At 38.1% G+C, this 24948-nt stretch overlaps 1 protein-coding gene across 1 annotated transcript in view; it reads right to left on the bottom strand.

The window, feature by feature from the left end:
• Nucleotides 1–24948, bottom strand: part of LOC125224754 (probable E3 ubiquitin-protein ligase HERC4) — a 33053-nt gene that overhangs the window by 1964 nt on the left and 6141 nt on the right. Inside the window, 17 exon segments of the mRNA XM_048128205.1 lie at nt 364–506; nt 1227–1342; nt 1345–1417; nt 1732–1910; nt 5499–5676; nt 6476–6582; nt 6585–6744; nt 8393–8569; nt 9311–9472; nt 10898–11032; nt 12426–12605; nt 13280–13471; nt 17370–17393; nt 19493–19672; nt 21470–21601; nt 21934–22042; nt 23624–23780. Coding sequence (XP_047984162.1) covers nt 364–506; nt 1227–1342; nt 1345–1417; nt 1732–1910; nt 5499–5676; nt 6476–6582; nt 6585–6744; nt 8393–8569; nt 9311–9472; nt 10898–11032; nt 12426–12605; nt 13280–13471; nt 17370–17393; nt 19493–19672; nt 21470–21601; nt 21934–22042; nt 23624–23780 — 2404 coding nt within the window.

The following is a 24948-nucleotide window of genomic DNA, read 5'->3' on the forward strand; positions in this document are numbered from 1 at the left end:
CGCTGGTCGATTTGCGTGTACCCGTTCTTGTATTCACAGTTGGCCTCGAACTGGTCCCAGTCGTACTACAGACATGAGCTCGTGCGATCTGAACAGCCGTATCCTAAAGGGTCTCACCTGGCCTGCTGGTCGGTTTGCGTGTACCCGTTCTTGTATTCACAGTTGGCCTCGAACTGGTCCCAGTCGTACTACAGACATGAGCTCGTGCGATCTGAACAGCCGTATCCTAAAGGGTCTCACCTGGCCTGCTGGTCGGTTTGCGTGTACCCGTTCTTGTATTCACAGTTGGCCTCGAACTGGTCCCAGTCGTACTACAGACATGAGCTCGTGCGATCTGAACAGCCGTATCCTAAAGGGTCTCACCTGGCCTGCTGGTCGGTTTGCGTGTACCCGTTCTTGTATTCACAATTCGCCTCAAACTGGTCCCAGTCGTACTGCTCGTTGCCAATGACTACAGACATGAGCTCGTGCGACCTGAACAGCTTTATTATCCTGCCGCCGCACACCTGTAAGAAAAAATAACTTAATTTACCGACGACCGGTCTGGCCTAATGCGTAGTGACCCTGCCTGCTAAGCCGCGGTCCTGGGTACGAATCGCGATAAGGGCATTTATTTGTGATGGGTGAATCAACTTTTTCTTGCCTGTTATTGCCATGGTTACGGTCTCCTGAGTCACGCTGGTTTTATGCAAAACATATGTCTTTGTTTTTTCCGTATAGACAGATAGTCTAAAAAAAACGTACCTTAGTAAGTTAGTACCATACAGAAAAAGGTACGGTGGCCTAGATGGTATTACACCTTTGGGGTATGCTCAGCTAGATGGCGCTAATATTAATATTTGACATTTTAAAACATATCAAGCTAAGAATATGGGCCAAATTATCAAAACTGAGGTTCAAAAGTTTTAAGCCTGTCTCAAGAGATGTCTATGCACTGTGATTCATTTTAGAGATAGATTTAGAGAACTCGTATGCGATTTTAGTTACATTGCGGGCTGTTGAGGTGATTAATTTTGCACAGCCATGAAATACATGTAATTTACGAGTTCTCGTACTAAAGCCTAACTCTCTATAATACTCGATCCTATTTGATGCAAAATTATGCTACGTAAACTATGCAAACATGCATTTTTCTGGTGTTAACAAGCCCTTTCCTTAATCTGCCACGGACTACATGCATGCTTGCATAAAACCAGCGTACTATCGGCCTCACTGACTGTACAAACCTTCTGAAAGCCCTGATTGAAAGCCTTGAATTGATTTTCCACAGACTTGTTGAGCAGAAAGTCGACATACAGCTCTACGTATTCCGCCTTGTTCTCGTGAGTGACCGATAGGTTTCTCCGTTCTCCTTCAGTGGGTGCACTTGGATTTGGTCGAATACTACCGTGTTCACGGCGAAGCATAGGCTGAATACCTGTAAAAATAGGTTGGTAAGAAACATATATAGGTACTAGCTTTTTCCCGCGGCTTCGCTCGCTTTAGAAAGAGACAAAAAGTAGTCTATGTCACTCTCCATCCCTAAAGTTTAGTTTAGTTGGTGCATGATATCGGGCCGCACAAAAAATTGTCCAGAGGCTGCTGTTTTTGCTTACCACCATGTAAATCGTGTACGATCTGTTTGTAGATTGTAGAGGGACAAAAATCTTTAGAGATGGTAGTAATCAATGCGCGAGATTTTCAAAGTAGTGACAAGTGATTTTCAAAGAAATCCTCAAAGACCATACTTACGTCTTCCACGTCTTCATCAGGGTATTCAAGTAGACTCTTGAGACTGTTGGCAAGCGTGGGATACAGGTCTGATAGGTCGTCCAGCATAATGGACTCGCCCAAGATTTTCTTGTACAATACTAGCGGGAACGGCACGTAGATTATTATGGAGTTGTAGATTGCTAGACCGTAGATGGCACCTGGAAGAAAAATTACAATATTTATAGGCGTAAAATTAGTAAAATATAAGCTTGAAATCTCACAAGTGGGGTCACAAATTACTATAATAGTTGTGTCGCATGCAATAAATAATAAAATAATAATAAATAATGGGGACACTTTACACAGATCAACTTAGCCCCAAACTAAGCAAAGCTTGTACTATGGGTGCTAAGCGACGATATACATACTTAAATAGATAAATACATACTTATATACATAGAAAACATCCATGACTCAGGAACAAATATCTGTGCTCATCACACAAACAAACGCCCTTACCGGGATTCGAGCCCAGGACCGCGGCTTAGCAGACAGGGTCACTACCGTCTGAGCCAGACCGGTCGTCAAAATAATGTCATTAGATAATTATTTTTAATACAGAAGGCCGTCGGTTCACCTTGAAAATAGTACCTATTATACAGGTAATAGCGGCTCCTTATCCAATAAAGGTTCCTTTTCTCACATTAAACCAATGAATAGACAGGACCCATATAACCATAATCGGTCGTCGTTCCTACGCAAATCGTCCTATTTTGTGTACACACAGGTCTTCGGGTCTCAATGCTTAGTCGCAGTAGGTACGGTCGCCGTTTAGTCGAGGCGACCCAAATGGGGACGATTGGTAACAGGCACAAATGGTCACAGAAGTGTGCACTACGCGTGCACACATTGTTACCGTTTGGCGACCATTTTCCCAAAATCATTCGTTCATTTCATTCTTTTCAAATGGTGACTGTCAGAGACGTCAAAGTAAAAAAGAAATAAAATCATTTGACATTAAAATGTAATGGCGTAAGAATTTGTTAAAAGTAAATATTGTTTGCATTTGTATTATAATGTGGGCTAATTACCATGGCCAATTAAATTGCTCGAGTGATTTCATAAAATAAGTCTAAATTTATCAACGCGCCATCAATTTACCTCAGTTTAACCAGCAATAATATTATTGACTACTCGATGTTTGTGTACACAATTATATTGATTGGTGAAGTTTTAGTGCTTCGGTGCATATACTACACTGAAATAATAAAAATAATGCCTAGAAAACCAATAAAGTTGTTAAAATATGGATTAAGACTGGGTAATATTCTATGTAAAAAACAGTCGACAAACGGTCACCAAAACGGTCACCAAACGGTCGCAAAATGGTTGTAGCGTACACGCGTGACCGAAAGCAGTGAATATTTATTGGATTTATAAAATGGCCTCTTGTATTAATTTTTTCCAGGTATCCTCAAACTTTATAAACAATTAAATATGCCGTCGTACTCAGATGTCCTCACTGAGGAAGATAAAAAAAAATTGTAACGTGCGTATCGAGCTGCTAGGTTGTAAAAGATCGGGGATCATATTATTATGGTCTTCTATAGAGCAACTAGTATATAGCGGCATTTCACAATTGACACTTGTTGAAGTAGTCGTCATTAATATTACTATCAACATTAATTTCAGCGATCTGAATTTCTTTTGTCAAGATTTTTGTAGAGATAAGTGCCATAAATTTGTAATGTTAAAGAGACATAAATAAAACGTAGTAGAGTAAATAATTTGTTTTTTTTTGTAACCCAAACAAAATACTTGTAGATACAAGTGCGGAAAAGAGGAAAATCAATACGAGTAGCGATAAATTAATACACGAACGAAGGGAGTGTTTTAAATCGACACGAGTTGTGAATGTCCTTTTCGCACGTGTATCGTACGACGATTTTCAGTACCTAAACCTAAGCTAAGAGTTTCGACCAGACAAGAAATGAATCATTGCTCGCACTACTGCGTTTAAAAAAAGCAGCATCTGTAAGTACTGAAAAAAAACTATTATTGCGCAACAGAAGAACCCAATACATTTATGTAAAACTGCATCACAAATACTAAGTAGTAACTACCAGCATTCATAACAATATAATATACGTCGAATTTCATTAATATTACTATCAATATTAATTTCAGCGATCTGAACGTCTGTGTCATTTCTGCCTAAAAACAATTAAGGTTAGAATAATACGAACTACGTTATGTATAGGAATTTACTCTAGCATGCACTTCACGAGATATCTATTAATATCACCGTAAATACTCTATTTCATTTGATAGCTACTTTTGCTGTGTAAAGCAATACTACACATCTTTTTTATCAATAAGAATTAAAAATTATATATCTAATACATAACTATAAAGTGCTTATTTACTTGTATTATCGTTGTACTTTTCTTAACTACATTTCTATAAAATGTCGAAGAATGCTTAAATGGTCGTCGTCGTTTATTATTATTTAATTCGCTCATATTTAAATGATTCAAAGCAACCAGTCCACAACTTCACAAGACAGTTTGAGAAACCTGCGTATTTCAGATTGTCATTTGCGGATACAGTGGTTTAGGAGCAGTTCGGTAATCAGACCTACACATGTGTGTACAAATTCATTTGATGGTTAGTTACTGATTTGAAGATTTTGCGACCGAAATGGTTGTATGGGGACCTGGTTAATGTGCTTCATATACACGAAGGGCAAAGTACCAAGAAATCCATACTATTATTATAAATGGGAAAGTGTGTGTGTCTGTTTGTCCGTCTTTCACGGCAAAACGGAGCAAGGAATTTATGTGATTTTTTTAATGGAAATAGTTGAAGGGATGGAGAGTGACATAGGCTACTTTTTGTCTCTTTCCAACCCCCTACTTCCCTAGGGGGGGAGTTAGTATGGAGCATTGCGCAAGTTTCATATTTAACGCGAGCCTAAAGCTAGTATAAAATGATTTTCATGCTTCACGACATGCCTCGTAATTTCATAAAAACACGATCTACCGGATCTTAGATCGGTTTTTCGACATATAGACAATCAGTTAAGTTTAGGTAGCGATATGAGTTCAAACATGTCTTGTGGCAATAAGTCGAGTTTCACAACAAATATATTACTATACAGAGTGGGGCCTGTAACAAAGGCGAATAATTGAACTCTAGGCTATTCTCCTTATACTGATCAACATTTGTTCGGCGACTTTTAAAAATAACTTGTATTTTGATTTTTATCACCCTTCAAAGTTTTTTCTAAGAGGTAATGTATTGCCAATTCTGTTAAGTCTAAAGTGAGACAGACAACGTCAATGACAACAATAATGGCGTACATTGAAGCTAATATTTATTTTGTATGAAAAATTAAAAATTTAAAGATTTCATAATTTTTAAAAGTCACTGAACAAATGTTGATCAGTATAAGGAGAATAGCCTACAGTTCAATTCTTCGCCTTTGTTACAGGCCCCACTCTGTATATTCATATTATTTTCTATTTGCTATTTGTATAGTTATTTATTATGTATTTATTCGTATATATTGCATGTTAGTGTATGTTATAATTTATTATTACCTAGAATCCGTTTTCTGCGCCGTTTGTACTGTATGCCTACCATCTCCAATTCTCCTTCAATTGCTCAAAGGTTAACTGGAAGTTCGCCTTTGTACTAGTGATAAGCTCTTTTTCTTGTGTGTTGTATTATTTTCTGGTACAATAAAGTGTTTTACTACTACTACTACTACTACTACTATACGATTAGCGTGTCTTAACTCTTACCTATCAAATAATACATGACGTCGTCTTCAAAAGGGTTATTAGAGAACCAGATCATGTTGGTTTCCTCAGACTGCTTGAACATGCCGTACACGGGGTCGAATATTTCCTTCAGTAGTAGTAGGAAGAACTCCTTTTTGACCCCGCCTGCGTCCTCTGCTTCCTCGCCTACGAATTCCACCTAAAGCACAAGGTAATACATACATTCATATATTTCGTAAATGCATACATGCAGTCAAGTGTAAAAAAATATGGGTGTACACACACTTCTTACTCAAAAATATGTCCCATGGAGACACTGGGTCCTTGGTCGGCTGACATGAAAGCCTTTATGGGATCTCTGTCGGCGCGGCTCATTGACTCCACGGGAGACCCCTGAGCTGGCGCATATCTCTCTCAACGTATCGCCCTGGCGATACAGATTAGCAGTTTCATCAACTGCGAACTGCCATGATTACTGATTTGCAACATCGTATGATCGTATCCCTCACTATGAATATACATATAATGAATCTGGGAATTTTCGCGAAGAATCACCAAAAATATCTTTTCTAAGGTGAGAGAGAGTCCTTTCGATCTAGGACAACAAACAAGAGACAAAAAAATGGTCCCAAAATTTGACAAGTGTTTGAAAAATAGTAACAAAGTGGAAAAATTAAATTTGGAACGCTTTTTTCCGCCTTACGATAACATTAAATTTGCCTATTTTATAAAAAAAAGTTTTTGAATCTTTTTTCACGAAAATGCCCATCTTCGACACCGTTAAGATTTAGGCCTAATTTAGACGGCGTGCGAACTCGCATGCGATTTTAGTTACATTGCGGGGTGTTGAGGTTACATACAATTTTGCACAGCTATCAAATACCACAATGTAATAAAACTCATATCCGGGTTCTCGTACCGTCTAAATGGGCCCTTAGAAACGGGCATTTTTAACTCGTAGCCGGATTTAATTCTAGTGATAATAAATCAAATTGCACTTACTTTTAGCGGTTTTTCAACTGCGAACTGTCATGGTTACTAATTTGCAGCATCGTATCCCTCACTATATGGTTCCTCGACACCGTTAGATTCAAAAACTGGTCCTCTGGAACTCGTAACCAGGATCCGTGAACATCCTTGTGAATATTTGTGTGGCTGCCCGCGTTACCGCCATCTGCATTTGCAGTTGCTGGTCGATCTTTAGTAAGAGCGACTTGCATTGCACGTCGAATAGAAAAGCGTAGTTACACATGTGAGGCGATGATGACTGAAAAGATTAATAAGGTTTAGTGCGTAAGTCAGTATAAACATTTTTGTTTCAAAACACGATTTCGTAATGAATGCTTAAAGAATCAATGTTTATAAACAGTGATTTGAAGCAAACGTTTATAATGAATACACACCTTTAGTGAAGCTTGTTTACGAAATAATTAACGTATATAGAGTACCGGTCGCTTATTACTATTAGGCCGGTAGTTTTTATTGGTTTATTTAAAGAAACGAATCACCAAATAAAGTATCTGTATAATGAACCTCACAATAGGCTAGTTTCCTACTAAGAGTCAAAACGAGGGTGTTTTTAGTTTGACGTGTCTGTCTGTGTTGTGTCTAATCTGTTTGTCTGTCTGAAAAACTGTGGTGTGTCTGTCTGTCTGTGTGTGTGTCTGTCTGTGGCATCATAGCTCCCGAACAGATAAACCGATTTGGATTTAGTTTTTTTTTGTCTCAAAGCTGCGTTAGTCGGGAGTGTTTTTAGCCATGTTTCATGAAAATCGGTCTACTATGTCGCGGTCGGAGGCTTTTTCAAAATTTTAATTTTGTGGTTAGGTTATAAAGGAGGGTTCTCCTCTTGAGTACCCTCTGAATTAGACAATAACCTAAGCACAAAATTAAAATTTTGAAACAGAACACCCGACTAACTCAGCTTCCAAACAAAAAAACTAAATCTAAATCGGTTTATCCGTTCGGGAGCTACGATGCCACAGACAGACACACACAGACAGACAAACAGACAGACAGACACGTCAAACTTAGAATACCTACCCCGTCGTTTTTGCGTCGGGGGTTAAAAATTAAAAAAACGGACTTTCACATGCCCCTAGTTCACAATTGTTTTCGGCCAACCGCCGCCAACCGAAACTTTTATAAATGTAGTAAATTTTCTTAGATTGTGTTCATTTCTTTTTCTCACTAAGAAGGCTGTGCATATGATACGAGTAGCACAGAGAGCCATGGAGCGCGCCATGCTCGGTATTAAGATGCAAGATCGAGTAAGGAATACCGAAATCCGTCGTCGCACTTAGGTGCAAGACGTAGGTTTCGTTATTACTAAACTAAAATGGAGTTGGGCGGGACATGTTGCTAGGCAGAGTGATGGCAGGTGGACCAAAATGTTAACGGAATGGTGGCCGCTAACAAATGTAAGAAGTGCCTGGCATCCGTTGGCCCGTTGGGTCGACGACATCCGAAAAACTGCGGGTCACAACTGGATGAGATTAGCCCAGGACCGGGAGAAGTGGCGTAGTTGAAGAGAGGCCTATGCTCAGCAGTGGGCGATAAAAGGCTGATATGATGATGATAATCCTTATGATGATCCTTATTGGGAGAAACTATTCATTTTATTATTTTCAATTCATAATGTAATTTTTGACGATCATGATGAGAAGATAAACATAACTTTGGCATGTAACAAATTTATAGTGTAATTTTTATCATGAAATAAAGAAATCTAATCTAATCTAATCTAATGATGATATGATGTTCATTTCTTTTGGCGTTCGATACTGCTGTTGTGGATCTTACCTCTAAGTTTGATGTTAAATTATGTTTTCAATAGATAAACGTGGTTAATTAATAAAGACCCGTAAAAGCAGAATGTTAAAAATGCCGATGTTTTATGTGGCTATTATACTTACTTCCTGATCCGCCAACCAGTTGATATAGTCCGTGGCGATATCCACATAGTTGGATAAGTCTTCGATGTAGAAGCACTCGGCTGGAATCTTTGGTTTCTTCGGGTTCGAGAAGTTTATTTTGTTCAGAGAAGACAACGTGTTTAGTATTTGAACTAGGCTGTGACTGAAGTATATTTTCTGGAATAAAAGATTGTATAAATATTGGTCTGTCATACCGCATACATATAGATAAATAAGGCAAGACGTTTAAAAACTATATTATGTTATACACTATGGTAGCAACCTTGAAGTCACTGAAAAAGTTGTCCGTTTTATACTCGTCAAGTGATTACGAATGTTGCCTATGTTGAAGTTTTTTTATTGAAAAACAAAATTATCCCCCCTAAATCCGGAGTTCCTTTAAAAAGAACGAAAGAAAATCCAATTTCAAATGAAAATGAAATATTTATTTTTCAAGTAGGCATATTACAGTGCGCATATGAACTGAAACTACAATGGGATTTAAAAAATCCAAATTCAAGACTGCAAAAATATGTCTGGGTCATGGAGGTGAGGAGGAAAACCCTTTTAGTCATGCTTTCTACCTACAATGGTCCTGCATTGGAGTAAAGGGCAGTATATCTTTGCTACGAACTGTGATAAGTTTCACTGTCAAACTCAAGTGACATCCCAACTGGAAGATTTTTTTGATATAGTGGCAGCTCTAAATCAGCTATTTGACGTCACTTCCCCTTTAAACTATTTTTAAGATTTTTTATACTAAAAATGCGGAAAAAAAATTAAAAAAATGATTTATGTGATCTACAAGCGTATATCTCGAAATGGTTTTCGATTTAGGGACATTGAAAATTTTGAAACGTTGTCAATTAAGAGATAACTGACCCCCTGCAGGCAAAATATGCTAAAAGAAAAACTTACCTTATTCGCTCTAACATTAGGTTGCATCAGCTCATAAACGATGACGCTCTTAAAGATGTCAACAAGCATTTCAAAATAATCGTTGGTCTCTTGTTCCCACCATAGATTGACAATACGTTGTGGGTATATCGACAGCTTGTTGAACGCTTCCGCGAACGGACCCTGTAGATATAGATAAAAAATATGAAGGTAGCATTGCTTGGTGTAGCAAAGAGGGTATGTTGGTAAATGAGGACCACCAGAAAGCCAATCTACTCAGCGGCAAACAATTGAAAAAAAATAGATAATAAATACAAAATCTGTACTTTAGAAGTCCCTTCGAAACCCTCAGTCGCGACGATGGATTGCCCATGCTTTCATCACTCAACGTCGCGAGATCTAGACTTATTCAGATAGTGAATTTTTAACTTTATGTTAATTTCAGGCTTAAAAGCATCGATATTAGACATTTTTGCATACTACAAATTTAATTTGGATTATGGACGACTTAATATGTGAGTGTGCACGGGAAAACGTCCCACTTCGTCGCTTGCTATAAAGCCGCTTTATCAGTTTATTCATATTAAGATACAAGTAAATCTCGCCTTAATGGTAACCGACAAAGTGGGACGTTTTACTAAACACACTCACACATATATAGATGGATGGATGGATGGATCGACGAGGTCCAGAAAGATCTGTGTGCCCTACAAGAGACTGATTGGCATCATCGCACAGGACAGGGCGAATGGCGAAGTCTATTATCGGAGGCCAAGGTTCACTTCGGGTCGCTGAGTCAGCGAAGTAAGTAAGTGTCCACGCATGTAGGGGTGGACAGAATATCTTGGGGTCGTGGATGAGGTGAGTTACATGACACTTGGAGTCCAGTACATGCACACTGATGACTAAGGGCCAGTTGCACCAACCACATTTGACAGACACATCATCGTCACGCAGCAGACGTCTATGGAACTTCCCATACAATACACAACGAAAGGTTTAACGGTAACTGACGGATTGACGCAACCGGCCCTAAGTGTGATACAATACTAGTAGGTGTTGAATATCGCTGAATCTAAAGCGGACAGCAGGGCTCGGATAGCGGTTAAATTTTCAAACCGTTATCATGTACTTGCGGACAAACCTTTAAATTTCGTTTTCGCTCGAAAAACCGCTATTTTTAAACCGGTTTTTAGATGAACTCTTCATAAAGGTTTCATTAGATTAACCGGATTAGAACAAAATTAACCGGTTTATTGCGCAGCATGATAGGTAATACTATTCTAACCAAACAAAAAACTTGCTGCGTGAACTTAGGTATTTAGGTGCGTCTCGCCGCTCGTCGAATAAACCGGTTTATTTCTCATAACGTTCGCGTTCTTTAAAAAGTTCGGAGTAAAATCGAAATAAACCGGTTTTAACCAGTTAAAAATAAACCGGTTCTGAGCCTTGGCAGACAGGCGCGGCCGTCCGTCGCAAGATACGAGTAGCTGAGCGAATAGGCGTATCGCCCCCACTTCACCGCGCCCCGCACCATGGTGCGCCGGCGACGGCTCCCGAAGATATCCGAACGAAGACGAGGCGTTAACAGTAAGTAATATATGTTACCTGTAACTCTGTATGTCTCCTAGGATTCCTCATCTCATGGTACAGAGGTAGGATCATGAATAGTCTAAGGGCCTCGGCGTCGGGTGGCGAGACTTTGATCTTCTTTATCACGTTCTCGGTCAAGTGACTGAATATCTGCAATATCGCTACAAAATTACAAACAGCGTACCGCTTGTGATCTCGAATGATATTTTAAGTGAAAATTATTGAAAATTACGAAATTGTTAGCTTATTAGAAAAATAGGAAATTAAAGTCGTGATATATTATTCCAAACAGGTTTTAACGCAGTTTCCTTTTTGAGTTAGTGAATTAATTGGCGAAAATTGCACCGGTCTGAGAACGGCCATCTGTAGTGCATAATATTGTGAATGTTTTATTTCAGAGTAAGTGTAGGTTTTACTTTTTCTTTCTTGTATTTTTTATTCATTTTATTTGTAGTTTTTGGCTTGCCTGTCAAATAAAGGATTTATTATTTTTTTATTATTATAATTCCACCAAAATTAAGCAGAAGCTACATTAAGGAAACTGTCAAAATACTTGATCAACAATCAATTATACATATAACATATACACACACAAATGTTGGAAAGAATGAGTGAGTGGAAATATGTATTTAAGTATCATATTAACCAATAAATGGTGGCTGTTGAAAACGCACACAAATTACTGTTGTAATTGAGACTGAACTCACGGCCTCCTCAAACGGGCAGTCTCATATTATTTTATTTCCAAGGTAACACCTAAACTGAAAAAGATGACATATTATAATGTACAAAGACAAAATGACCAAGGCCTCCAAGTATCCAAAGCTGGATATAATATAATGCATATAATACATATATATACAATATTAAATATATACCTACGATTGTTTATATATTCTTAATACACATATAAATATAATTATATATATATATATATATATATATATATATATATATAGATATTGTCACAATTTCTTTTTATTAAACATCTTACTTAATATGTCAACCACGGCAACTGGGTATATTGCCCATCTCTTCTACCACTTTTTATGTACTCGGCAATAATGCTGAATTATAATCTAAGAGTTAAAATTATTTCTTTTTGTAAAACACATTTATTTATTTATTTAACCTACTGTTCATCTGAAACTTCAACCTTAATGTACTTAGCAATAATGCTTTTATAACTTAAGATTTGATTTTGTAAACAACTTTGTTACCTAAATGTTTATTTAACACCTTGAAATGAAGGAGCGAATTCCTCCTAACACAAGTGTCAAACTTAAAAGGAGGATTCGACACCCTAAGAAACCTTGTTTGATAAATAAACGAATTTTGAAATTTTTTTGAAATTTTGAAATTTGAAAATCCAAAGCTGGATCCGAGCCAGCCTACTCCGTTATATCCATGGATACCTGAACCACGCGGTCATTTGGTCACGATGGCAAGGGTTGAAATTTTTCAAGTATATGACACAATTAGCGAAGGCTTGTGGCTTAATTAAACGTTCACAGATTTTTCTGCTTGTTAAAAAAAAACTTACCAGTTCCTTTATAGAAGTGTTCTCAATCCTGCTTATAAGCGTGAAGGCTTCTTCGGCTTTCTTCAGGTCGACTCCGTGGACCTTCTTGTTGCAGCCGTAGTGGTGGTTATCGGAGAGCAGGAACGAGCCATTTATGCAGGCCGCTGAGCCGAACACTGTCTCTAAGTACGCCATTAGATCCTAGAATAAAACACAAAATGTTCAATAACCGATAAGTTACTTGTAAATAATTTAAAAAGCATCTTAAGTGCGTTTTCACATTATCCGATCCGATATCGGCTACTAACTCAGAATTAGACAGACAAAATGTGGTAAAGTGAAATGTTACGAAATAATCATACTATCAAATATTTTCTTACAAGAAATAGGTATCTTCTAATTTAGGATCTGTTTGAAATTGCTTATGGCTTTGACGTATCAGTCCCTATGAATAAATATAATTTAGAAGTCCTACACATTTTACAACATCTCACAAGTCGCTAACTCAGACAAATTCAACTTTAAAACTTGCTAAGTATAATCCGGAATTTAAAATCTGTTTCCAGAGACTTATCTCTTTCACCATTATATACCTACTAATACATATATGATCCACAAATACTAGCTAAACAATAAAAACTTGTAAAACAGTGTCCAACTTACTTGATTAACTACATCTTCGTTTTTAAACATCTCACAGGCGGCCATCTTGGGCAGATTCAACGTTAAAACGTGCTTAGTATGGTCCGGGACCCTAAAGTCAGTTCCCAGATATTTATCCCCATTTACCACTAGAAACCTATCAATATACTAACTACTACCACAAATACTAGCTACTACCTACACTAAAACTTCTAGAAACGTCTCCAACTTACTTGATTGACAACATCTTCATCCTTAAACATTTCACATGAGGCCAACTTCGGCAGATTCAACGTTAAAACCTGCTTAGTATAGTCTGGGACCCTAAAGTCAGTTCCCAGGGACTTGTCCCCGTTCACCACTAGAAAACTGTGGTCACCCCCGGCGTAGACCTTCATTGGCCCTCTGAACAGGTCTTGGGCGAACTGGAAAAGAGAATTACAGTTGAAAATAAAGAAATTGTCTGGTTAACCATTTTCGATGGCGAAATCATACGTGCGTGCGTCGACTTGGGTCACGTACACTTAAGTTTTGTTAGTTTTTTAAAATTTAAAAGGTACCATATAAATACTAGTGTTCATGCCCTGAGTTAGCACACGTACCGATGTATGTTCGTAAGCCTTTTTTTTAATTCGTGCCCATTTCTAGCGACGAAAATGGTTGACCAGACTATAATTAAGGACACGATGCTTGTATAAAGAAATAAACAAGTAGATATGTGAGTGTGTTTAGTAAACGTCCCACTTTGTCGATTACTATAAAGCCACTTTGTCAGTTTATTGATATAAAGATACAAGAAAATCTCGTCTTTATGGTAAGCGACAAACTGTGGCGTTTTACTGAAGACACTCACATACATCTGAATTAATAGACGTGCTAAGACTGCTAACTCAACATATTCGATAGCGTAATCTGTGTAACGTAATTAATTATGTACCTAAGATGTACAGAAAATAAGTAACAGAAACGTCAGAGTACACATCTTATACACTCGTATGGAACACAAAATCAATATAAATGTAATGGAGCTAAAACGTCATCTACTAAATTGTTAAGTTGAAAGTTGTTCCTTTCTTGCCAAGATAATTTCAATAAGATCCGTTATCTCTCAGCACATCTATTAATTCAATTATTTATAGACTTAATAGTGCAGTTACAATGAAAATGAATGTTACAAATACATGACCAGCTACTTGAAGCCATAACCAGAACCACACATGCAGAGACAATGCTACAGCCACAATTTTTTCTCAGAGGGCCAACCACGAAGACAGATGCTCGCAAATAGTCACGTCTTATTCGTACGTAGAAAGATTCCCGAAATTTGGGAAATTCGGTGTTCGCGGTAGGACCCCCTGGAATTAAAAACGATAGTCTTTTAAGTCTGGCCGGAAATAAAGTATCATCAATATCATCATCCTCCTTGCGTTATCCCGGCATTCGCCGCGGCGCATGGGCGCCTGGGGTCCGCTTTGACAACTAATCGCAAGATTTGGCATAGACACTAGTTTTACGATAGCGACTGCCATCTGACCTTCCAGCCCGAGGGGTAACTAGGCCTTATTGGAATTAGTCCGGTTTCCTCACGATGTTTTCCTTCACCGAAATGCGACTGGCAAATATCAAATAACATTTCGCACATAAGTTCCGAAAAACTCATTGGTACGAGCTGGGGTTCGAACCCGCGACCTCCGGATTGAAAGTCACCACCAGCGCTCAGGAAATAATGTATATTGTATGTGAAATGTGTGGAGCTCACATTTTTCTCTTTCCGCACAGACTATAATTATTAATTATGATTGGATAAATATAGGCTATCCACACAGTATATAGCATTGTCTAGCATATGTGAGTCTACTACAGTAGCTAATTCTAAAGTTTTATGATCTATAGGTATATGACTTATAGGATGCCAACATAAAGTACGAATATCATCACAAAATCATCTGAGTCAAAATCAAAGGGTTGTTTGGTAGAAATACCTAAATTTGTCTATAATAGTTGTGTATGGAAACCAAAAGCTAAATAATTTCTTATAAGGAGTATGACAAACAATATGGTCATTTCTTATTAGACTAGTGTAGGTATCTCTTGCGTCTAGGTTTCCCTAATGCTGCGTCCTTGATCAATGCATTCCGACGAAATCGGGATTATCCATACTAATATTATAAATGGGAAAGTGTGTGTGTCTGTTTGTTTGCTGTCTTTCACGGCAAAACGGAGCTACGAATTGACGTGATTTTTTAAGTGCAGATAAGTGATGGGATGGAGAGTGACATAGGCTACTTTTTGTACCTTTCTAATCCCCCACTTCTCTAAAATGGGGGGGGTGGAAGCATTCCGCAATTTTCGAATTTAACGCGAGCGAAGCCGCGGGCAAATGCTAGTACATCCATAATTACACTTAGATAATTTTGTGACAGCTGATTTGTGATAAAAAGAACTCAACAGTCTGTATGGAGGTCGCTGCGCGTTGAGATATTACTACGGCACTTTCCAACTTCTGTTTCTTCTTCGGCTAAACAAATTTTACATTTCACTATTAATTTAAATTTGGAAAAATCTAGAAAATTCTACACGCTAGGCTACATATTCGTACTTATACGGTTGGCCAACGAAATCTGAAATAAATATAATTTTTCGGTCCTCTGGCCGGAAAGTGTCAAAGCTGCGCTAAACAAAGTTACCACTTCCAGGCTCCATTGAACAGAAAAATAGTATACACACCACACACCTTGACCAGTAAATAAGAAAGCCTCAAATTGATTTAATAGACTCATAAAAAACCAGGGATATAAAAAGTTACAGCTCAAATGAATAAATTAATCAGTTTTAGACGTGTGCGCCGAGGGTGCGCCAAAGTTCATATAAAATTGTTATATAGATTATTGGTAGTCCGAAAATGTTTCTCATACAATTTTACATTATAACGATCATTATTTATAACAATTTTATGTTAATAACTATCGTAACTTCGAATGACTTATGTTCATAATGTCATTCATCATAAATACGTTTTATACTAATGTTTATGTTTATATACCTACTTATTGATCATAACGATTACGAGTAATATAATTTATCGTTATATTATTGTTAACAGAACAGACATCACATGTGACAGTCCAGTTAGGTACGACGACGAGCGTAGCGAGGAGGAGCGTGTTAGGTTGACCGTGAGCGAACCAGAAACGAATTGTTAATGTAAATTGTATATGTCACTGTAAAAGCTTCAAGCGCGCTTCTATAAATGGCACAAGTTTTTCATAGAAATTCCCCAAAACTTTTTAAATAATTTTATGATGAATGATTTTCTTAAACACAAAATTATAAATGTTATTAAATATTTGTATAGAATTTATGATTAAAAATTTTCGACTAAATGATTATTATGAACAGTGATAGTAGTACTATTGATAATAATGAAACAAATTTATGATAAGTAAAATTATGAGAAATGATCATTCGGAGCACAAATCTGTATAAACAATAATTTTATAACAAATAATTTTATATGAGCCAATCAGTTTTCGGAGGCCAAACTAAAAAAGCACGACGTTTTCTTAACAAATTACGGATGACATAGAAACTAGGCAAACAATAATATAAAAGTATGTAAATAAATGAAATCAAACGATATTAATTAAACATTAATGTTTGTGATATAACAATTTACTATTCTACTAGAATTTTATAGTGTGGACTGATTGACGGGCGTCTGGCGGAGCGAGCAGCGTAACGGCAAGCGGAATAGATCAGGCCACTCTCATATATTTGCATTTGTTTGATATAGATGCTACACGCCCCGCCCAACTTGAGGGTCCATTCAGTTCGTACACTAACCCCCTTATTTATAAACGTGCACTAAAGTTATCAAGTCGATAAAAATCGTTTGTCCCTTTCTGACGCGCTGGTGTGATAGAAAGAGACAAACGATTTTTATCTACTATTAGAGCTCAACGAGGGTGCGGTGTGCTGACGACGGGAGGACCTACGGAACTAATTAGTACTGTCTATTGTCCTTTGAGTCGTCGGCAATCCGAACCCTCCTTGGAACTTGTTACATTCCTTTTTACTGTGTATTTAACACAGCAAAAGGGAATGTACAAGTTTCTAATGGGGTGGCAACGCGCATGTGACACTCTTTGAGTTGCAGGCGTCCATAGGTTACGGTGACCGCTTTCCATCAGGCGGGCCGTACGCTTATTTGCCACCGACGTAGTATAAAAAAAAAACTTGTTAACTTTAGTGAACTTTATGAATATGGGGACTATGGGGTTAAGGTTTATAATGTGCTTGACTACTTTTATCATATAAATTTACCTTGTTTCTGACTGGGCTGTTATTCTGTGTCAAAAAGGACGTTTAAATTAATATTCTATCTTTGTAGCCAAGATGGTTGGTGAGAAATTATTACGAGTAGGTATGGTTCAACTTGCCTGGTGTTAAAATAAAATATTTTATTCCATGCACGAAAAAAATCATCAGATACCTAATTATAAGAAAAACATGGACAGACAATTTCATATTAAATTCCACATTAGCAAATCGTTCAAATTCGTTTTGACAGTTCTTAAAAATAAGCTGATTTGACTAGAAGGCAAGTAAGCCTATTGTGCTTAGTACTTAAGGACTTGAATGATTTATGTTAAGTACGCAACAAATTAATTTCTAACCGAGCGACACAACCTACTAGTTGAAAACTATATCTACCTCACCTACCATCTCTAGAACTTGCAAAGTCATATTTTGGAACAAATCCACATAGTGCAACTTCAAGAAATATTATTTTAGCGTTAATAATCATAAATCATAAATCATAAATCAATCATTTATTCGTGATAAACAACATACAACACAGTCATATAAAACAATAAAAGCACATTCAAAAGTTAAAAGAAAAAATAATAATTAAAAAACGAAGAAAAATATAACACATATAATTGTTTACCACGAAATGGTCCCGCCTCAGCGTAATGCTAACCACAGGGTCAGCGCTGATCTTCCGGCGAGACCATTTGTGTGCCACGGACGCATAAACGTGCAACACGGCCTTAACAGCCTGAACGCGTCCATTTGTCGTTGGTCACAATCGGCGCCATCTTGCGCCTGCGCGTTAATTGTCATGATGACATTGATGACAATTTTGTGAAGACCATGTTGCGCGTAGTATTAATAGAACAGTTTTCCCGGCGAAGGCGGATTACAAATTTGGACAGCAACAAGTGCGCTTTGTGTTTATGAGGAAAGGACATAAAACAGGTTTGTTATTTACGGATATCCTTTTTCATTTGTACAAACCTTAGCAAGCACATGAAAAATTCACTTACAGGTATTACGCTTAGCTAATCTAAAAGAAACTTGTGTCATTTCTGAAAGCTTCCTGCTGCCGCTGGTGCTGAAGTATAGATAGTTTAAGTTTGATCTTAAAACATTTAACACTAACTTGCAGGTTCCTGAGGGGAGGAGGTATGTTGTTCCAGCAGCGACTGGCCAAGTACTTGAAACTACCACGAAATGCTGCTGAGGTGTGTCGAGGCGTTACTAACTGAACACTGCAGTTACGGGCTCCCAACATTCTACGGGTGGACATCCATGACAACTTCTCAAACAAATATGTTGGAGATTTGTGTTTAATTGTACCAAAAAGAAGACACGCTAGATGCAGCTTTCGACGATGAAGCATTTTAAGAATATTGTGATCATCATAATGAAGCAAGAAACTCATAGCTAAAGGTTAAATACTAGCAGCAACACAACTAATTGCAGCGCGAGACATGTTAGGGCAAGCCTGTCGCATTCACCGTGGCCACAAGTATGTCCTCTATACTGTCTATGAATTCCTAGTTCATCGGTAGACATTAATTGATAGCAATAGGGATGATAAATGAACAATGTTTAGCATAGTTACCGGCGAATCATCCGGCGTGAATGGTACAGGCGTGGGTAGAAGTGCGAGAGACATGTTAGGACGGCCGAGCTAACCGCGAGCGAAACAAGCGACTATCTACGCTACATATACTCGTATGCTATGAGTTCCTAAACCATCGGTAGCAATTATCTCCTTCGAATAAGGCCGGTAAATGATAAGTCAAAGCAGAAGAGATGTTACGACAACCAAGCTGACCATGCAAGAGCGTCGTATCCACAAGCCAGTATACGCGACTAATATGTTGCCTATGACTTCTTAGTGCATCCATATAAAGGTCGATCAGTAATCAATATTTTGCATAGTTACTGGTGAATTACCAGGCGTGATTGGTGCAGGCGTGGCCAGTAGTGCCAGAGACATGTTAGGACAGCCAAGCTAACCACAAGCCAGTATGCGAACTACGCGTCATAGTACATATATATGTATATTATATGCTGCCTATGAGTTCCTAGTCCATCTGTACAGTTTATCTCATAACGCTAAGTGAAACAATTATGATTTCTTGCATAGTTACCGGTGAATCACCAGGCGTGATTGGTACAGGCGTGGGCAGAAGTGCGAGAGACATGTTAGGACAGCCGAGCTGACCGCGAGCGCCGTAACCACAGGCGAGAATTCGTTCGCCGACGCGACACAACAGGTGCCGCCGCCCACACGCGACTTGAGTCACTGTACTGCCCATGAGTTCCATGACCTGTGGTAAAATGAGTCATGGGTAAACAAAAAATACTATACGGCTACTATTAACCTCCTACATCTGAAATATGGAAGAAATATGGCATATGAAATATGTAAGAAATATGGTGAAATTTCTTCTATTTTGTAATCGTATGAAAATGGTGTAAGCATTTAGTACACAATTCACTTAGTCGCTTGCTAAATCAGTCCAGATTTAACTTATACGCCGGGAACGTACCTTTCATGCGGATCACATCAATTTGACGTCACGCTCCGTATAGGGTGATCCCAAATAGTTTTATTGTAAATTATTTATCATTAATCGTCAATCATTTTAATCGTGTACAAATTACTTCAAACACAGTAGTAGTCCATTTACATGTGGCATAAATAATACCTACTTGAAATGTGAAACGTAAATAAAATTATTTGATTTGTTATTATACATAAATTTTATTAAAATTAAATAGTATTGTTAACAACACATTACAATAAATACTTAGAAAAGAGAATTCCTCTTAAACGTAAAGCACACCATCCTTATAAACATTAAATAAATGTCATATACAAAGAAAAAGTGACCAAGGCCTCCAGTGTTCCGAGCTGGAATCGAACCAGCGTACTCCGCTTACCGGGCGAATGCCTGAACCACTCGGCCATCGGTGCACGAAGGCAAGGGTCGAAATTTCCAAGTATATGACATTCTCGAAGGCTCGTGGCGCCCTCTGCCATCCCTGAGGTAGAACAGTGTGGTTCGACCTCCTAGCTGAATCAACTTAGGTGATTACAAGCTAGCGAAGAGAGATGGCGCTGCCATTCATACTCTAAGAACAAATTAAATTATTTTCATAGAAAATATTTTAACTTGTATTTTTTTTTTTTAAGTAGTAACACTACTATTATGTTATAAACATTAAATAAATGTCATATACAAAGAAAAAGTGACCAAGGCCTCCAGTGTTCCGAGCTGGAATCGAACCAGCGTACTCCGCTTACCGGGCGAATGCCTGAACCACTCGGCCATCGGTGCACGAAGGCAAGGGTCGAAATTTCCAAGTATATGACATTCTCGAAGGCTCGTGGCGCCCTCTGCCATCCCTGAGGTAGAACAGTGTGGTGCGACCTCCTAGCTGAATCAACTTAGGTGATTACAAGCTAGCGAAGAGAGATGGCGCTGCCATTCATACTCTAAGAACAAATTAAATTATTTTCATAGAAAATATTTTAACTTGTATTTTTTTTTTTAAGTAGTAACACTACTATTATGTTATAAACATTAAATAAATGTCATATACAAAGAAAAAGTGACCAAGGCCTCCAGTGTTCCGAGCTGGAATCGAACCAGCGTACTCCGCTTACCGGGCGAATGCCTGAACCACTCGGCCATCGGTGCACGAAGGCAAGGGTCGAAATTTCCAAGTATATGACATTCGCAAAGAAATTCATAACTTAAAATGATTGATGACTAATGATTAGTAATTTACAATAAAACAATTTGTGATCACCCTATATGGAGCGTGACGTCAAATTGATGTCATCGGCATGAAAAGTACGCACCCTGCTTATACGAAATCTACATACGTAAATGCAGTTAATTTTAACCATAATTTTTTTTTATGTTGCTAACTATCCTATTGCTTCGTGCCTACGCTCAAAAAGGGCAAAGTATTAATAAAATTGTAATTTTGAGTTTTACAAATTACAAATGAAGCAGGACTATTTAATTAATTCTATAAAACGGTGTTCAGCTCGCAAATTATAAAATAAGAATGATAAATAGACACTGAATAGTTCTATAGTACAAAAACCTTACCTTTCTAGGTACTAGTTCATTTTTAGTAGCTCCGTGACCCGTTTGCCCATATTCTCCTGTACCACATGTGAACACTCCTCCTTCTAATGTTAGGAACACTGTGAAATCTTCTCCACACGCTATGTGACATACCTACAATGTACAAGAATCAGCGTAAGAAATTATAATCAGAGTAAGGAAGAAACAGCAGTTTCAATAAAATACTTTACAAACAGAGATTTCAAAAAGGCTTTGAATCTGATACACTCTTAAAATCCGAAGACCTTTTTGGTGTTACTATGTGGTTTTGAATTTTGATAACGGTCTACTTCTTTCAACTTCCGTGTAAAAACGGGTTAGATTTCTAAGTTCATAACTTTAAAAATACTTGTGTAAATTTGTCACGGTGTATCCAAACATGTGACCAAGATTCGTGCTAAAGAGTCATTATCATTAAGTAGTTAGTTGATCTGTGTGGTACGTACTTTAGAATTCCGTAATAATTTCAAGTGTGTCGGGTAACATCTGTTGTCTCTGTCCTGTAGGCCTAGCTGGCCGTGTGAGTTCTTGCCCCATCCGTACACTGCTCCCGATCTAAAGTATTACATATATGTAAGACAACATGGAAACAATCTAAAAATAAATAGTGGCAATGAAAATTAAAAAAAAAAAATTGCTCCAATTTTCATCTCTCTTCTTCAAGATTGATGTCAACTTTAAGGCACGTTTAAACGGTGCGCGAAGTCACCTGCGATTTATGTTACAATGCTGACTGTTGAGTGTTGAGATTGTCAACCGATCAAATACCACAATGTAAAGCTTCGTTTCCACTTAGTGTTCTGAACGACCATTCGTTGAATTGTTTTAGTTATTCGTTCACTTGACTTCCATACCTTTATCGGTGGACGAACCAACGAATACTCGCTCAGAACTTTTCAGAACACTAAGTAATAACCTAACCACAAAATTAAAATTTCGAAAAAACCCCGGTCGCGACATACTGGACCGATTTTCATGAAACATGGCTAAGAACACTCCCTACTCCCTACTAACTCAGCTTTCAAACAAAAAAAAAACTAAATCTAAATCGGTTCATCCGTTTGGGAGCTACGATGCCACAGACAGACACACACACACAGACAGACAGACAGACAGACAGGCACGCCAAACATATAACACGTTTTTGCGTCGGGGGTTAAAAACGCAGCTTAATGAAACTCATGCGAGTTGTCGAATCATGTAAATGGGTTTTTAGCCAGTCATCTCCGAGACCACGGGATATCGTGGGATTAAATCCTGCTTTATTTAGTAATAATAAATACAAAATGTAGTTTTATGCATTCTTTGTAGGGACCAAAACACAAATAAAAATGACAAATTATATTCCCACAAAAAAAATCTAGCCACAATTTAGCAATTATCTCTTTAACAGGGTAATAATAGATTACTGTTGACGAAACCGCAACAGGACATTGCCTTGTGAGTCAGCCGCAAAACAGATAATTTAGTTGTGATAAGCAACGCATTACATATGCAGATGACGTTGAAAAATGTCCTTTATAATACCAAAAGGAAGAAAGACCTTTTACGTACACTTATATCCCCATAGAAATCAATCTTTGCAGAGACCATCAAAACTCCAATAAGCAGTGGCACTCTTAGGCTGGTTTACGAGTAGTGTCACGCGGACCGATCCGCACTGGACTAAATATTAACTTCATGGAACGTTTTAGAGTAAAGCGCACGGATCCGCGCGAATGACATCAACTTCATATAAATTGGTGGCGCGGATAGCTCCGCGTAACAATAAAACCAAGTGCGATAAGAGCGTGCGACTTTCGATCCCGAGGTCGCGGGTTCGAACCACGGCTCGTACCAATGAGTTTTTCGGAACTTGTGTGCGAAATGTCATTTGATATTTGCCAGTCGCTTTTCGGTGAAGGAAAACATCGTGAGGAAACCGGACTAATTCCAATAAGGCCTAGTTACCCTTCGGGTTGGAAGGTCAGATGGCAGTCGCTTTCGTAAAACTAGTGCCTACGCCAAATCTTGGAATTTAGTTGTCAGAGCGGACCGGGCAAATGCCGGGATAACGCAAGGAGGATGATGAGTAAACCGTGTGATGTTGTATGTAAAAATCATCTTATAGGTATTTGAGTAGAATAATGTACTTACTTAGACAATGCAAATGTGTGATTACTTCCGCAAGCAATCATGGCGATAGGTACGCCTTGCAACGACGCGATGTGTTGAGGAGTTAACTCTTTATTCGTCATCGTCCCTAGCCCACATTGGCCGTATGTGTTAGCACCCCACGCGTATATGTCTCCATCTAAAATATTACACACAAAACTAACACCTCGGACACTGGCGATCAAATATATGAAAGAGGCGCGTTCCTAGCACACAAAGATATCGACCCTTGTGTGAGTGAGAATCAGGTTGACTGACCACTTTCAGCGGGGAGCTGGAGTGGCCAAAATCGCTCGTTAGTATGAACAATTGAACATGCGTACGGATGCGTTCATTGACGACGAGGCGTAAGCGTCTTCATAAAAATGATCGATTTTCGGTCGGCTAATAGAGTCGACTAGAGGTACTAGGATAGTTTATTTCATAGTAATTCCATATTAGCAAATCGTTTTGACAGTTCTTAAAAAGAGGCTGATTTGACTAATAGGAAACTAACCTGTTATATTTCACCATAAACCATCACCATAAATACCATCCCATCTCAAAGGAATTTTGTAGGTTAGGTATTCTTATCCCAAATTTTACTATCAGTGCCAAGGCCGCGTGCCAAGAGAGCAATATATTTTAGTCATTACACAAAACTCATTGTTTACATTAAGACTCGAACTCACGAAAGCAGGTAAACAACCTGCTGCTATTTTTTATTTTATTTAATTGATTTAAATTTTTGAATAACCATTCTATGTATTATATTCTTAGTCTTACACAGGTTGACTGAGTCCCACGGTAAGTTCAAGAAGGCTTATGTCACAGTATAAGGAATAATCAGTAGTTAATCTCCGGCAGGTCGATGCGGGCGGTCTCTACTGCGCAAGGTCACGCAGGGTTGAACAAAATTACTATAAAGTTAATCAACTTCGTACAAAGTAAGTTGTTGTTATCTAATAGATAATTAGGTACTATTAACTGTAAGCATAACAATACCACATCAATCAATATTGAATACACAAAAAAATATTATTCATATATTAGTCTCATACGCGCAATACGAGATAGTGTATATAACAAGGGAGCAAAATGAGATATTTACGGGAAGGGCTTTTCACATCACCTATGTGGTAATTTATATGTTATACTTAGATATTATTTAAAACATAATTTTTAAGAAAAAAAAACCGCCTTCCTTTGGGGTTCTGCCCCTCTAGCACAACTTGCCTTGTCGCGCGCGAGTCCATACTTGAAGTCGCGCTTTATGTATGGACTCGCGCGCGACAAGGCAAGTTGTGCTAAAGGGTCTGGTGATAAAT

This window comes from Leguminivora glycinivorella, chromosome 3 (genome assembly GCF_023078275.1).
Source record: "Leguminivora glycinivorella isolate SPB_JAAS2020 chromosome 3, LegGlyc_1.1, whole genome shotgun sequence".
In the NCBI taxonomy this organism is placed as follows: Eukaryota; Metazoa; Arthropoda; class Insecta; order Lepidoptera; family Tortricidae; genus Leguminivora; species Leguminivora glycinivorella.